At 38.6% G+C, this 15484-nt stretch overlaps 1 protein-coding gene across 2 annotated transcripts in view; it reads left to right on the top strand.

Moving 5' to 3' along the window:
* The window catches only part of UNC13B (unc-13 homolog B), a 191954-nt gene that overhangs the window by 22439 nt on the left and 154031 nt on the right, over positions 1-15484 (top strand). For both annotated transcript variants that reach the window (XM_090132344.1, XM_090132343.1), the window contains exons 6-7: positions 1739-1809; positions 4544-4601. In XM_090132344.1, coding sequence (XP_089988470.1) covers positions 1739-1809; positions 4544-4601 — 129 coding nt within the window. The remainder of the gene's footprint in view (positions 1-1738; positions 1810-4543; positions 4602-15484) is intronic.

Raw genomic sequence — 15484 nt, 5'->3', positions numbered from 1 at the left:
GGGTAGGGCCTATTTGGTCCTTCTTTTCTGGGTGAGATTCTGTTGAATAGAAGTGTTCCTCTTACAAAAGTGTAGACATTTGTAAATAGCCCTGGAAATACCTAATTCTGAAATTTCATATTCCACGGAATGTAAAAATGTTCCTTGTTCTTGTTGAAAGTTGTGTTACACTGGCTGCTATTTTCAGTGTTTTGAGATCATTAATTTCAGAAGAGGCTGAGAAGACACGTGTAACTTCTCTTTAAGGAGAAACCAATACTTGATTCGTTCTGAAGGTGTTGTAAGTGGTGTGGGTTTTTTTTTTTTATCTCAGTAGCAAGGGTGGATATAACTCTTAGTTATTTTTTTTATCAGAACACAATCACAGCCAACTTTCTCATTCTTGCCTGCGCATACTGTTGAGGCCATAGATGGGGTAAATCTCACTGCAGGAAAGTAAACTTATTTAGAGGCCAAGATGTTTACAGCTAACTGGGTACGAGTATGAAGAGTTGCAAAAGATGGGAAAATTGATTGAAATGGCATTTATTTAAACCTCATTTGTCAGTGTTTGGGACAGTGAGGCTTCTAAGGCTTGTGGTGTCCAGCTGCAGCAATCCCTGCCTCTGCTCTACCATCCTGTACGTGTTCTGAAGTTTCTGTACTTGTGTAGTTTTGGCATGGGTAGCTGAAATTGGGAAGTCATTTGCCTCTCCTGCTGGCAGGACCAACTGATGCTGAATGTGGCTTAATTTTTTTTTTCTTTTGCATTGTTTCCAGTGATTTTTACATCCTTTATCCCTCATCCCTGGGTAATTTATTAATTCACCTGGACTGAGGGCCTGAGTGATACTTTTTTATTAGCGGGTTATTTCCCTTGGTGTTGTGCTCCTCTTGCACTTCACTAAACACAGTTTGTACCTACCTTGCCTTTTGTTAAGCTCATCTACATCTTCCAGGGTGTCCTCTGGGAGATGAAGTCTTGAGCGGCACAAATCTGTGTTTCCTTCAAATTATTAGGACATTATATTACTTAAGAGTGTGAAATAGAAAATAGTTGCCAAAATAAAGGTGGTAATGCTTACTGTTTGCTGTCGGTCATTAACCTGTTAAATCTTCTACAAGATGAAAAGATCGTTATTTTTCCTAATGAGCTGCATTGTAGTAAGCAAGCAAACTAACTACAAGAGTGTGCTTCCATATGAATGAGTGTCTTATAGCTGTTTGTTATCTCACAGGATTCTAGCTTATCACCTGCAAAGGAAAACAAGACTTTCTTTTATTGGTATGTTTGTGTAATACCAAGTACATACATATGATGTGTCATCTAAAAGAAGTCCTTGTACTTTTGAGGTTATAAAAGCCTCCAGAAGAGTTTGTTCTTGCAAGTTGATCTTGCTGTATGTTATTAAGCACCTAGCAAATGTATTATGATGAAATGGTTCTTTGTACAATGATTATTTAAATTAAATATGAACCAGTCTTGTTCTTTCCTACCTTTGTCCATTGTGCATTTGGTTAATTGGTTTTAAACATGAAAGTAATGTATGGCTTGAACTGTGTTATTATTTAGAACATTTATTTTCCATCTGAGTGCTAATGTAGCTAACATAAAGCAGTTCTATTGCTTCAAAACTGTGTGGGTTACTTATTTATTTTGTGTTGTGATCTTGGAATACTCTCCTTATTATATTGCTTCTGGTGATAAATGCAAACTTGCCTGGCTAATAAGATGGTGCTTCATATTCTTTTGCTGTAGATATTCCTGAAGAGGAAGCCAGATACTGGACCAGAAAATTAGAACAAATAAATTCACTGGGAGATGATGAGGTAAATATCTGAACTGAAGGGTGAATTTAGCCCTGAATGCACTATAACTTGCTTTTGTTCTTTATATTGAATCCCTGTGATGGAGATAACTATTAAATGTTCATGTTAACAAGTTTTCTGTGAACTGTTTACAGTGGTTTTCTCAGGTTTACTTCATCATTAAGCAGGTTTTCCCCCATGTTTCTCCCCACATAGTGAGATCTGCTCTGTTGTTGCAAACAACAAAACAAAGTTAACATCATAGCATCATAGGATGGCTTGTGTTGGAAAGGTTATTAAAGCCCACCCAACCCCTGCCATGGGCTGATTGCCCCCACCAGCTAAACCACCACAAAACCAGAAATTATTATTTTTATTAGAGAGCTTGAAACAGTTAGTTATGTTATTAAAGGTTTTCTTTATCCTTCATGCTATTGTGCTATCTGCAAAATAAGATTTGACTAATGCCTGTAGTGGAAGTTGGTTGTTTCTTTCGTCTCATGTTGATGTCAATATTGTGAGTAGGAAAGTGGTGCCTGCTTATATTCTTAGTGAGGCTCCTTCCTTAGTAAGGTAACTTGTGAAATCTGCTATTAGTGGCTTCAGGAAGTTTTTGTTCTGGAATTTTTCATCATCTCTTGTACAAACCTTTTCATTTGTGGATAGACAATGTAAGGTGAGTTTTCTTCTTGACAGAATAATACTTGCATGGATTAAAACGTAACTGCTTGAAGGTGATCTCTTCTTTGAATTTTGAGGATCTATTTGAGTTGATAGAAAACTCAGTCTGTGATTTTGCATGTCAGTTATAACTGTTGTGATGCTCCCGTGCTCCTCTGGTCTGTTGCATAAGTCTGTGCCAGGTACTTCAGTGAAGCACAGGTGCCCTCTAGTGCTTCACTGAGCCTGTATATGCTGAAAGGTGTCCTGAGCATTGATGCTCCCCTTCTCTGGATGGGTCTCTGGACCCATCTGCCTCCTAAGTGTATGCTTTCATCAAATGCAACAAACAAAATAACGTCTCTGTGCCATAGTGATCACAAATTTATTATGGAAATTCCCCTTAATCAGTGAGACAACACTTGTCCAGTGTCTGACAGTGACCCAGAGTGGTCATCACTTTCTTGCATATTTCTTTAATTTGCAGTGACTGTTAGCTCTGCAACTTCCAGTGCCAGCAGCAGTATCTTTGTATTTAACAACACTTGATTGATTTTTCTTATGTGGATGTCAGTTTTTGTTTTGAAACTACCTACTTATGTATGTTATGTAGCAAGGAATTCAGCAACTTAATTGTTTGTAGCCTGAAGAAATAACTTGTTTGCTTTAAGCAAACAAGCCCTTTGTTGTGAAATCAGCTGGAAACAGGTTTAGAGAAACAGAATGACCAATCCTCATTCACCCTATGCCACTCAACCCTACAAACCTTTAGTTCTGCATGGCTTTTGGTCAATATGGTGGTATTTCATACAGGAAAATTTTCTCTCTTCTGTGCATTAAGTTTAACCATCTTTGCATGAGGCAGTGAATGAACAGACTGAAGTTGCAAAACAGTATTCATGATGAAGGATCATTCAGAGTTTGTATGGTGTCATAAAATGCTTTCTAATCACTATTCCTACAAACAGTGTTCTGTTTTCTTTTTGGAACTGCTGATAGCCATTGGACTGATGCCTTAAAAAGGGTGAACTACTGCAGTTTTTTTTGAATCTGCGTATGCTTCTTCAGAAGCCTTTACTGTCCCGTGCCACTGAAAATGCTCATCAACAGACTTTCTTTCATCACTTTGTCAACGAGTTACTGCTGTGAGATCCAGTACTTCTTTTCACAATTCTGAATAACTCATTCAACTTGTACATTTTAAACACCACAGATCTGAAGATGGCCATAGCACAGGCTGCAGATTTTCATCCTCCATGTAATGAGCTACTCATTGATTCCTTACCAGATCTATGGAGAGGCTGTCTAGCAGCCCTGTTTTTTTCAGAATCCAGTACTGGTTGCAATGGCTGGCACTTCCTTTGTCTTTGGACCCTTTATTCCTGGAAAAGACTGTTCTCATTGTTTTGCCCGGTTGTCCTAATTTTCTCTTCTCTTTGTAATACAACTTAGAGGAGAAAAACGAAATACAGCAACTTGCATTCCCGTAGGGAACACTTTGATGCAGTAACAAACAGCTTTGAAAAATCAAAGCTGGTTAATTGAAATATGACCATGTTTTCTGATTTATTATTAAATGAGATGCAAAAATTTCTTCACTTTAGACATACAGAGGATCACAGAAGCGTTTGTATGTGCTGGGTAGGCAAACATTGTGCTCTTACCCTTCTGGGCACACTAATTATCCAACTACTTCAATCTTCTAGTGCAGTATTGCTGTGAAAATTTGTTTTTGAACTGTTCCAATTGCAGTGGAATATATAAAAGATAAATGGACTTTTGCTCAGTTCTGAGCTCCCTATAACAGTGACTCTGTGAGAGCTGGTTGTTTTAGATTTTCTAATTTGAGCTCTATGGACTGAGAATAGGGCCTGTGCTTGTAGTAAAGCAGACCTTGACCAGACATAGTTTTTTAACATCTGGGTTGGGTGTAAAAAGGAAGTAAGTTTTAATGTGGATATTAAAGATAATACTTAGCACTGAAATCCTGATTGTTTTATATGAAGTGTGGCATATATTATTCTGAAAACCGGTTCATAAAATTACCATTTGTTTTCCTAATAGTATTCCTTCTCTTTTTTCTTTTTCCCTTCAGTATTCCTTTCAGGAGGAGGTCCAGAAGAAACCGTTGCCCAGTGCTGCCTCCCAGTGTTGTAAGTCAGACTTCACTTTTTCCTCTTTTTTTTTCCTCTTCTTTCAGTGTACTTTGTTTGCTTGCCTGCTTAGTTATGAAATGGTGGTACATCTGTGCTTTTTAAAAACATTCCTGATTTAAGAGCTAAAGTCTCTGAAACAAAATCTTTTGTTAGTTACGAAAAACTGTCCCTAAAAATGTTGGTTTAATGATTCTGATGCCAGAAACTGAAATCATGTATTGAAGTATGTAACTGTGCCTTTCCTATGTTAGGAAAACAAAGTGTACAAAGTCATAGGGATTGTCTGGCCCCTTTTAGTACCAGTGCAAACAAGAAAACGGGATGCTGAATTTTCTTCATACAAGTGAGCATTGCTGAGTTCTCTATATCATCTTGTGTTGAATATTATTTTTATTACTTTGAAGTTTTAAGAGGAGAAAAACTGGTGGGTTTGGAAATTCTGCCAGTAGTGTGTTTAAAATGCACCTGAGGCTTTTTAACTTGATATTATTTATAATGCTATCTTGATGGATGATGAAGAATATTTTACTAATTTCTGCTTATCCCATCTTGCAATTTTTAGACTTCTAAAATAACACAAACTGTATCTGGTGGTCTGCAAAATTAGATTTCTGAAACACTGCTTTTAAAATATAATGGGTGAAAGCTCAGTGATGTCTCTCATGAACGTAGCATCTACTTAGGCAGCACCTTTAATAAAATTCAAGTTTAAAATTTAAATCTTTTATCCTCCACTTGAAACTCTACAAGTTTTGCATATCAAACTCTGCAGGCTATTTATCCATTAGGTTGATTGTGAGATCTCTACAAAGCTGTTAACATTAGGAAATGTTAATTACTGTTTACTTTTTTTTTAGGGAGTGAGTAAAACTTGTTATTATGTATGCTTTTAATATGTTACTTTAAAACTGTTACGAAGAAAACATGGATGCTATCAGTTATCCAGGAGATCTGGAAGTGTTGTGTAGCTGCTGAATTCACAAAGCTATATGAAAGCATGATAACAGTGATGCTCCAAGTAGCACCAAATGTCTTTTTTTTCCTGAAGAGTATTTAAAGAATAAAGTTCTTTTTAGAATAAAGTCAGGTATGGAAGGACACAATTGATTTGTAAAGAGTACAAATTAAGGAATGCTTTTGAAGAAAGTGAAATATTTGACTAAGTCATGATAGCATCGTGTACAGAACTCTAGATGTCAGAAGACCAAAGAAGAACGGTCTGATTCAAAGTAATGAGAATGCAGAAGTGACTTTCCTGTCTCTTATCCCTTGAACCTTGCTGCAAGTCTGGTTTAGCAGGGTTTAGCTGTCTGTTCTAAATGTTGTGAAGCATAGGCAAGCTAGAAGGGATGCTGCTGGGTGGAGAAAGTAGCTGCGCTTGTTTCCATGGTATGGTACTTTTACATCCTCAAGCTGGTGTCCTTCCTGGAGGACCAGCTCACCTCTTGCAGCTCTAAAGAGCACAGCTACAGCTGACCTTTGTGTTTCCTGTTAATAGTCTGCGTCTTGCTACAAAGGGACATTTTACAATAATGAATTGAGGGACACTGATTTGAGCAATTAGTATCGCATAACAATGTAATCATCCATGGGATTAAAACGGTAATTAGAATGGCAGAGTTAAATATTAAATAGCGCCATGTGGCTAATGTATTTAAGAATTTCTTAGTGATTCAATAAAATTCGTGGCACTGCATGTACTTCTGCTTATCTGCTGCCGGGGAGAATCTGACATCTATGAATATCTTGTTTGCGTGGTCAAATATGAAATAGTCATTTAATGTAAAAGTACTTTGGAAAAATGAAGTCTCTCTCTGCATTACTCTGTGCAGAAGTATAGTCCTTTGGAACCTGAGAATTCAGCACAGAAGATGCACTGACTCTGTCTCTGTATTGAAAACTACCCTGACCTTTGCATATGACGCAGTAGCTCAACCCCCTTTTTCATAGGAACAGAGTGGGTGTCCTTCCTGAACCTCAAATGCTCTGAGCACAGAATGTTCTTTCTTAACATGTGGGTAAATAATTGATAGATGTATTTTTAGATGTAATAAAAATATCTTGTAGAACATTTGTAAGACTTGTTCAATTTTCCACCATGATGTGCTTGATGAGATCTTATTGCTGCTATTAGCAGGATGCGATCATCTGGACTGCAGGACTGCATATCTAGAAGCTAGAAGGAGAAAAAGCCAACTAAGTATGAGCAGTTCTTGACCCAATAGAGTATTGTCCTGCAGAGCCTCACCACCATGACAGCCTTCCTTCGGGCGCTGTGTGACAGCTTTATGTCCGTATTTGTGGCACCCAGCCTGCACCCGGTGCTGGAGGTGAGGCTGCCCAGCACAGAGGGGACAAGCCCTCCCCTCACTGCATGGCAGTGCTGGGCCTGACGCACCCAGGGTTTGGTAAGCCCTTGAGCTACTGACTCATGTTCAACTTCCCACTAACCAGAACTTCCAGATCCCTTTCTGTGGGCTGCTCTTCCCCCAGTCTAAATACAGCCAGGGCTATCCTGTCCCACGTGTGGAAAGCACCACTTGGACTTTGTGCAGTTGGTGATTACCCAGCCCTCCAGTTTATCAAAGTCTCTCCGCAAAGACTGTCACTCCTTCATGACAGCATCAGCTCCTCCAAATTTAGTGTCATGTGCAGTCTGTATACCTTCAAGTCCTGTATCTAAGTCATTGATGAAATCATGGAAGAGAACTGGTCCTAAAATGGACCCCTGCAGATCTCTGCTAGTGACAAGCCATCAACCTGAAGTAGCACTACTTAATAACCCTTTGAGCCTGACATGTCTGCTGATTGTTTGCCCATCACATTGTTTTTTCTTAGTTGTATGCTGAACATTTTGTCTGGGAGGATACTGCTGAAGTCCATAAAGATTACATCCACTGGCTTCCCACTTGGGGAATCTTGGCCCAACTTCTTGGTGACAGTGCCTTTGGGACTCCTTTCTCCAGTTAATATATGTTCCCTGGTAGAATTGCATTATTGTTTAGGGGGAGTACCTGCATGTGCTAGTGGTGTTATGCTTTGCCCTCCTGCAGCTGTCCAAAGGCTTCTCTGGATCTTTGTTCTTACTAGAGAAAATCCTGTTAAGCCCTGTTCTGCTCCTGTGTTCTCCATGCACATCAGCCCCTTTCTCAAACCACCTGCTCATGGTTGTTTCCCTGCCTCCTTCCTGGGCACAACATCTTGTGTTGCACTGGCATCAGAGAGGGCAGAAAGATGGGATGGTGTGTAGCTGTTAGCTGCTTCTAAAAGCCAGCATCTCATCTCTGGGATGGCTTCTCAGTTCTGGTGGTGCCAGAATAGCTGCTTCCTTAACATGGTGTCATGAGTCCAGACTAGGTCCTCTAGATTTTCCCAAGATTTTGGATCTTTCAATTTTTTCCTTAGAAAAATAAGACTCACAATTATTGATTAAATGCAAGATTTCTACTTATTCTTAAGAGAAGCAGGTAGTTCTGTTCTTGTACAGGTAGTCTCTTCTAATTTAGCTAGGCACTTCCTGCCTCTTCCTTCTTATACTTATTGGTTTTATTTTTACCTTTCAGCTTCTGTCCATCTTTGAATATTTCTCCTGCCCTCCTCCTGCCCAGCAAGATTATATGCTACCAGTTGGTTTGAAATCTGGTGATTCCAAACAATAAGCAAGGCACTGTAGTGCCAGTGAGTTGCATAATTCCAGACTCATAATTCTTAGTTTCCAGATACTTCACTGTTGAATAACTGCAGCATCCTCATAACTGGCTTTTACCCACAGCCTGAAATTGAATGTGAATTAAAGCAAACACTTATTGTCTGGAAATTCACTTTAAATGAAGCAAATGGAAAAAAAAAAAAAAGTTATTTGATTACTTGCAGTTTATTGACTCAATAAATGTCTATGTTATTTACTGTTGTGGGTAGAGATTTATTTTCCTTGAATGCTCAACATCATTTCTAACAGTATGAAACTCCATTATAATTCATACGTGAGTCACTCTATCAGTATTTTAAATGAAGCTCTTCTTTTGAGCAGACAGCAGTCCAAATGATGAGAAAGGCAGAGGCAGCAGAGGATGAGAAAGGTACTCTGTATCCTTGGGGAGAATATTTGACTATCTTGGTTAATATCAGCTACTGTAAATACTACCCTGTGCCTTTTTCAGACAGTTTACAGATCTGGTAGAGAGATAGTGTGTTCAGTATAATTCTCAGAAAAGGTAATCTACCTGCCACTGAATCAGCCAGTTTTTCCTGACCTATTATCTTTGTCTGGTGAACTTTCAGAGAATGCTTTATGTTCCATCTTCTTATATTCTTAACTTATATCCTGGACTCTGTGGTGCTTCCTGTGTATGTCTTTCCCTCTGTTTTCTTTTTTCTCCTTTTTTTTTGTTTTTTGTTGTTGTTGTTGTTTGTTTGTTTGTTTTTAGAAGAAGGTAAATTTGTTACTTGCCTCTCGATTGTGAGTTGATGCAATAAGGAAAGAAATAACTGCTCTGATTCATAGTCATGTCAGCAAAAACAACAGGAGCTACCCTGTCTTTGATCTGCCAGCAGATCAGAGATAAAGGAGCAAGACAACATCTAGCCCAGGAGAATAAAAAAGAACCCTAAATACTATCTGGAATATGTGTTTGCATGTGTGTATACAGGAAAAAAGTCCTGCAGCTTTGTTGATGATCGTAATTTTAATGTCTTAAAAGCTAACAAAATGTTTTATGCACAGTACAGGAAAGAATAGATGGCATTTCAGACCAAATCCATGCGTTATGTTGACACTTCTTTCCCACTAATGTTGAAAGAAGTCTGTTTTTACAAAATGTGTGAGGAACATTTCTGTTAGCATCTGCATATTAACCAGTGTTTTTAAAGAACCAAAAACGATTTTTGAGAGTTTTGATAGCTATTGTCCACTAGTTCTCTTTTTAGGACCTCAAATTCCACTGATGTGCCGAGATGGTTTATACATTCCTCCTTCTTAACTGTCTTTAGCAATGAGATTAAGGTGCTTTCTGTGGCGTTGATGAGGAGCTTCATCTGCTCACAATACTTTAAAAAAGCCAGCAAAACCAACAAAAAAAAGCTTGAACAAGACAGTTTTCTCCTTTGCCCCTGTTCTTCTCCAGTCTGGTACATCCACAATGATTTTATATTGTGATGAGGGTTCTGTATTGTGGGTGCTAGCATCTTTTGCCCTTCAGTAGCCATTAATGTGCCAGTGAATTAGAACTGTTGAAACCCAGCTACAGTTTCAACATCGCGAGTAGAACAGTTCTGACAGAATTGTTAGCACGGTCCTCGGAGAGCTGTGGTTCCAAGGAGTTCCAGCTGGTTCCAAGGAGTTTCTTGCTAAAGGGCTGGTTAGACAGGACACACATTTCATCTTGTTTTCGTAATGAAATCATGGGCATCTGGCCTTACCTGTGCATCATTCAAAAATGTCTTGTGCTGATGTTGAATCTTACTGTTTGTTCTAATTGGAGCATACAGTGCTGCTTTCTGCCAGTGTTGAACTGGGTAAACAGCCTATGGCAGTGAATGTGCTGACATGAAATCTGGTAAGAGGCTTTTCTACCTGTTAAGTAACAATACTGAAAGAAAAATCTAGAGTAGGTTGTCAAGTCAATGCATTATCAAAATGATTTTAAACGTGTCCCAACTTATTCAATTCCTTACAGAGATGTACTGTAATGCTGCAGTGGCAGGCATCATAGCTCTCCTTTTTGTGGAGACACGTGCTATATACATTCTCTGTATTTAGATATGCTCTATATATTTTTGCAAGGTATTTTTCCTGAGGTTTCTAACCTGCTTCTGCTTTTAGAAATAGGAGAGGCTTGCTACATACAGCATCTGTAGACCAGGGCAGTATGAGAAGAGTGCTGAAGATGTCAGCCTTCGCAAGGGTAGGTGACACTAATAAGCCTGCTGCAGTCAGTGCAAAGCTGTTCTGTAGAAGAACGAAACTACTGGCTGCAGTGCAAGGTGCAGGAAGTAAGCCTGTCAGCAGTCCTCACTTCAGTGTAATTCAAAAGAGGACATGTTAATGACATTTTTTTTTAAGCTAGGCTAGGCAAAGAATAGCAATTTTTGCCTGTACAAATGAAACTACGGTATAAGCTGTTTTGTGGTAGGTTAGCTGATGTGCTGTGACAGAGAGTTCCCTGTCCTCTCTGCTTATGGGTGACTGACAGGTCCTGTTCCTCTTTGTTTAGGATAAATGCCATCTGAGTAACTAATTTTCTTGTGGCTTTGCAGTACTCAGTGCCTCTTGACTGAAAGCATGATAGGTCTGCTCAAAGGAGAGCAGATTCAAGGTCTTGCTCTAAAATGTCTGCCCACAGTTTTAGGCTAAGGCTGCTACTTCTGGATAGAATATGTCTAAGGAAAAGTATTCAGTACTTGAAAGTTAAAAATACTGGCTATTTTAGAAGATTACAGTGACAATGTTTGACCTGCTGCTGAATTCTGGTGGAGAGCAGATGTGTGGCTTTACTGCTGATCCTGTAGATGTACTTAGTTGTTTTCCTAGAGAATGTGCAGTGTTCTAAAAGGTTTTGACAAGGAAGTGAAACTTTGACTTTCAAAAAAGTGCAAATGCTAAACCTCTTCCTGAAATGCTGAACACTGCTAAAAGTGACATTTTTCTGTAAGTGAAAAAAAAAAAAAAGTAAATGCTTAGTTAATCACTTAGGTTTCATAATTTGTTTAGTGCTTCTCTCGAGTGCTTCTTTTTTTTTTTTTCCTGATGGGTTTTTTTTATGGATTCTGAAACTTCATTAGTCATCCTTTAGTGTCATGGCAGTAACAGAAAATTAATCTGAAATTTATAAGCATTTATTTTCTGAATTTACAGGTATTAAGCTGATAAGAAAATTATTGCTCAGCTTTGTACTCAAGCCACAGATGCATCCTTGAACGTGTCCTTGAGCAGTGAGTGTTGTACTGAAAGTCCAAGGTTGAAACTCGAGAAAAAGAAAGACACCAGATCTTATCTCAGCAGCTGTGCAGCATTATATTAGTCTTTCCTTTATCCACACTGATAATGCTAGATAATAAATCGGTCTAAAGTTGCATCTCAAAGAGGAGTATAGAAAACTTCTGTTTGTTCTTTTGTTTACTATATCTCTCATGTGTCTTATCTTACATCAAGTAGTGGGTGTGCCCAGGAACTAAAAAGACGTGGCAGATCTGTTAGGTATTAGAGCAGTGGAAGAAATGTTATGAGATTTCTTTTGTAGCTAAAATTAATGATTACTGCCCAGGTCTTTTGTCTGTAGTTATTAATGAGTTGCACAAGCTCATAATAACTATGTGGATACTCTTAAAATCATAGAATCATAGAATGGCAGGGGGTTGAAACTAGATGATCTTTGTGGTCCTTTTCAATTCTGTGATTCTATGACTAACTTGCAGTAAAGTGTGATTGAAAACAGGGAGTACTGAGCAAGTAGGAGAAGCTCCAATACTCCAGTGCTTGTCCTCATCCCTTCCAGCTACTAGCTCATTTCCCCCCTGTGCTTCCTAATCTCGTTTAGGACAAAGGTTTTATCCCTCATTTGTGGTGTTCCAAAGCTGAGCTGGAAAATGTGACGCCTGGTGTGGAGACCCTCTTGGTTATTCTGAAAACTTGATTTGGTTCTAAGAAGCTATTTTAGACTTTTATTCATTGAAATGCTGCATGTGCAATTTGGAATATAAATCAAATAATGAAATAAAGTAAATTTGTACTTAATCTAAGATCTGTGCATACTTTGTGGAGGGTATTAGCCAAGGGAAAAGGGTACATTAAAACTAGAAAGAAAAAATGACCAGCACCTGCCTCGCTCTGTTTGTATTCTATAAACAGTTTTATCAGCACCAAGTATACTGTAATTTCTGAAGCTTGGTTTGCTTTTATAAGCATATTTAGACCCTCGCTGTCTTCACTCAGCATGGAATATAACAGGAGGATTAAACAATTTATCAGCATGACTGTAAGAAGTGGACGGCAGTAAATGATAATCTTCTGATGGGTGTAGTACAGCACAACTGCTCTTAGGGGCTTGTAAACAGCAGCAAAACAAAATGGCATGCAGGAAATCAAATTAGACTGCATTAAAAACATGGAGTATTCTACTTTTCTACAGTGTCCCTGCTGATCCAGGCTTGACAGTGTGAAGTGGAGAGGAGGAGTTCCTCCTTGAATAGTTGTGTAATTGAGACACAGAGCGAGCATATGTTATGCTCAGCTAGCTGTGGGAACTTAGATGTATTTTATAAAACGTGTTAATGACAAGAATGTTGTAGCATCCAAGGCACCAGGCTGCTGGCATCACTTCGTCCTTAATTGGAGGTTTATATGAAACCTCATTTTTCAGTACTGAAACCTGTGAATACAAAATTCTGCAATAACTGAGTTTCACTCTTGGTATTAAGGAGCTCACACAATAAATAGTCTGCTTTGTCTGTACCATTTATTCCACTGTTATTATATTTTATTGCTGTATGTTTTTTAGAATTATAACTTTCCGTGCTCTATCTGTCTGGACTTCTTGGTAGTTTCAAATCAAGTTTGCACAGGCTTAAATTTGTTCCCAAAAGTGATCTGGAAGTTACTTTTTTCCTTCTCAAAATGAGGTTATGCTTTATGCTTTTTAATTTTTTATTTTTTTATGAAGCATAAAAGCAACTTGAAAAGGCTAAAAGAAGCTCTGTTTTCATTAACCTTCAAAATATCACGACTGTCAGCTCAGGTCTTCTGTGATTATGCTGAAGGACTGAGATACATACTGTTAGCTCCTGAATCTTAAATGAAGCAGCATATGTGTTGAATCTTTAATAAATTCGTCTTTTATCCAGAATGTTAGATGCTGAAGTGAAGTGGGTGTTAGTAAAAACAAACAAAAGCAGAGTTTTGAGATTGTGGCAGGAATAATCCCTGAGTTTCTCTTAGTGCATCTCTTTCTGCTTACTCCTGCAGTATTTTTTTCCTAGTTTGTCTGTAGTTATAATACATATATATGTATGTGTGTAACCCAGCTTCTCAGTATGAAAGCACTTGGAGGATAAGGAGCTAGTTTCTAAAGGCAGCTTTCTTTCCCTTCCCCCTTTGCATCAACTTGCCATCAATTGGCTACGTATTATCAAAACAATAATCTCTGAACTGCTTTTAAAAGTTTGTGCAATTTTCATGCTGAGCATATGGAGCCTGATGAGAGCAATGCAGGGAGATGAGTAGCTGCCTCAAGGACATCACTGTCAGTCTGGGGACTTTTGCCTTCAGCAGGTTGTGATATTTCTCCTCTGAGGACAGACCCCGATTCTGAGGCTTGTTTTCGGTGCTTAGTGGTTCTCTTGTTATTGCTCTGCTTACACAGTGTCACCCCTGCAAACCTTTCTTTTACACACTGTCTTCCAGAAATGCTTTTTGAGCATTCTTGGAGTTCTGAGACTTTTCTTGGAGTTGTAAGTTATGTGCATGCTGCCAAATTGTTCTGAGTTGTGGGGATGTTTGGTCGTTTGGTGGTTTGCCATGAATTTAAACATGAATTTGTTGTCATCCTTAACGTGGAGAGATCTGCTTGCTGTTAGAGAACTTACATGTGATTGTTTGTGTCTGCGGAGTGCTGTGAGGTCTCTGAGTTTTGTACCAATGTGTGTCTAGCTAAGAAAGCACTCTTCCTTACTGCTGATTTACTTGCATGAAGATAGCTTTTGTGCTATATCTACTGGTGTGGTGCTGTTACTGCTGAGTAAACCTACCTTTGCTCTGAAAAGAGGAAAGGTGAAACAGCTTTTGCCACTTGAGTTACACAGTTTTAGGCAGGACTTCAGAACTGCTCTTACCTGAACTCTGCGTCATGGGATATTCTGCTTGTAATAGTGGTAATTTGTGTACCAGGGAGCAGTGCTTTACTGCTCTACCTGAGAAGTATGTTGATAAGTATTTTGTCTGTTTATCTTAATGCATGATTTCTTAATCTCTAGTGTTCTGGACAGTGAACAGTAAATCCCCAAACAAATCTCACATCATATTTATAAAGAAAAAAGAATCTGTTTTTCAAGGTTGTAATCTATAAGGCATTTTAAATACATGAAAATATGCTTGTGGCTTGCTTTTCTAAGCTTTTTTTTCCCATTCCATTTCTTTTCTGCCATTTGTGTCACATGCAGGCAACTGGAGTTATTTCGGATGGGGAGAGCAGCTGAGTACGTAACAGTTCAATTTCTTTCAAGTTTCTTAATTCTGTAGTGATGCAGCATGCTCCAGGATGAGGAAAGTGGGAATATTCATGCATATAGAAAATCTGTTCCACTGTATTTTCTTTCACTGAATTGAATCTTCATGTTTGTGTGGATGGCTGTATGGTTTTTTTTGTTGTTGTTGTTTTATCCCACTGTTTAGCTTTGTTTTGGCTGAGTTGCTTGTGCTTTTTCTGAAATCTGAGAAGACAGAATTGGAATATTCCTCTTTTCCTGCAAGGATGATTCCAGTTTTCTTCTTGTATGTGTTTTCTGTGTTAATCTTCATACTCGTGGAAGCTTATGTCCATGTTCAGAGTAATTGAGAATTGCAAGTGAATCCATAGTGATTGTTTTAGTAAGATGCGAAGAAACACTGGAAGTGATCAAAGAAATTCCGAAGGCTACAGACAGGACCAAATCTGAACATGGAAATGGTTGGCAAACATCAGTGAGACAGAAGGCTTGCAGGTATTATAGTGAGTTTGAGCTCAGTGAGGTGGTGTCATGGCAAAAGTGATAGAGCTTTGCTTCTATTGATGTTCATCAGCCCTGAAAAGGTAAATGTTAATACTGCTGCTGTCTGTGATCTGCAGGGCACCTGAAGGCTGCTTGATGTAACAACTTTTGCAGAGGTCTCACAGTTCCAAGTTCTTATT

The sequence above is a fragment of the Phasianus colchicus genome, chromosome Z (assembly GCF_987193195.1).
Source record: "Phasianus colchicus chromosome Z, bPhaCol1.hap1.1, whole genome shotgun sequence".
In the NCBI taxonomy this organism is placed as follows: Eukaryota; Metazoa; Chordata; class Aves; order Galliformes; family Phasianidae; genus Phasianus; species Phasianus colchicus.
This window is presented reverse-complemented; position numbering and strand designations above follow the sequence as displayed.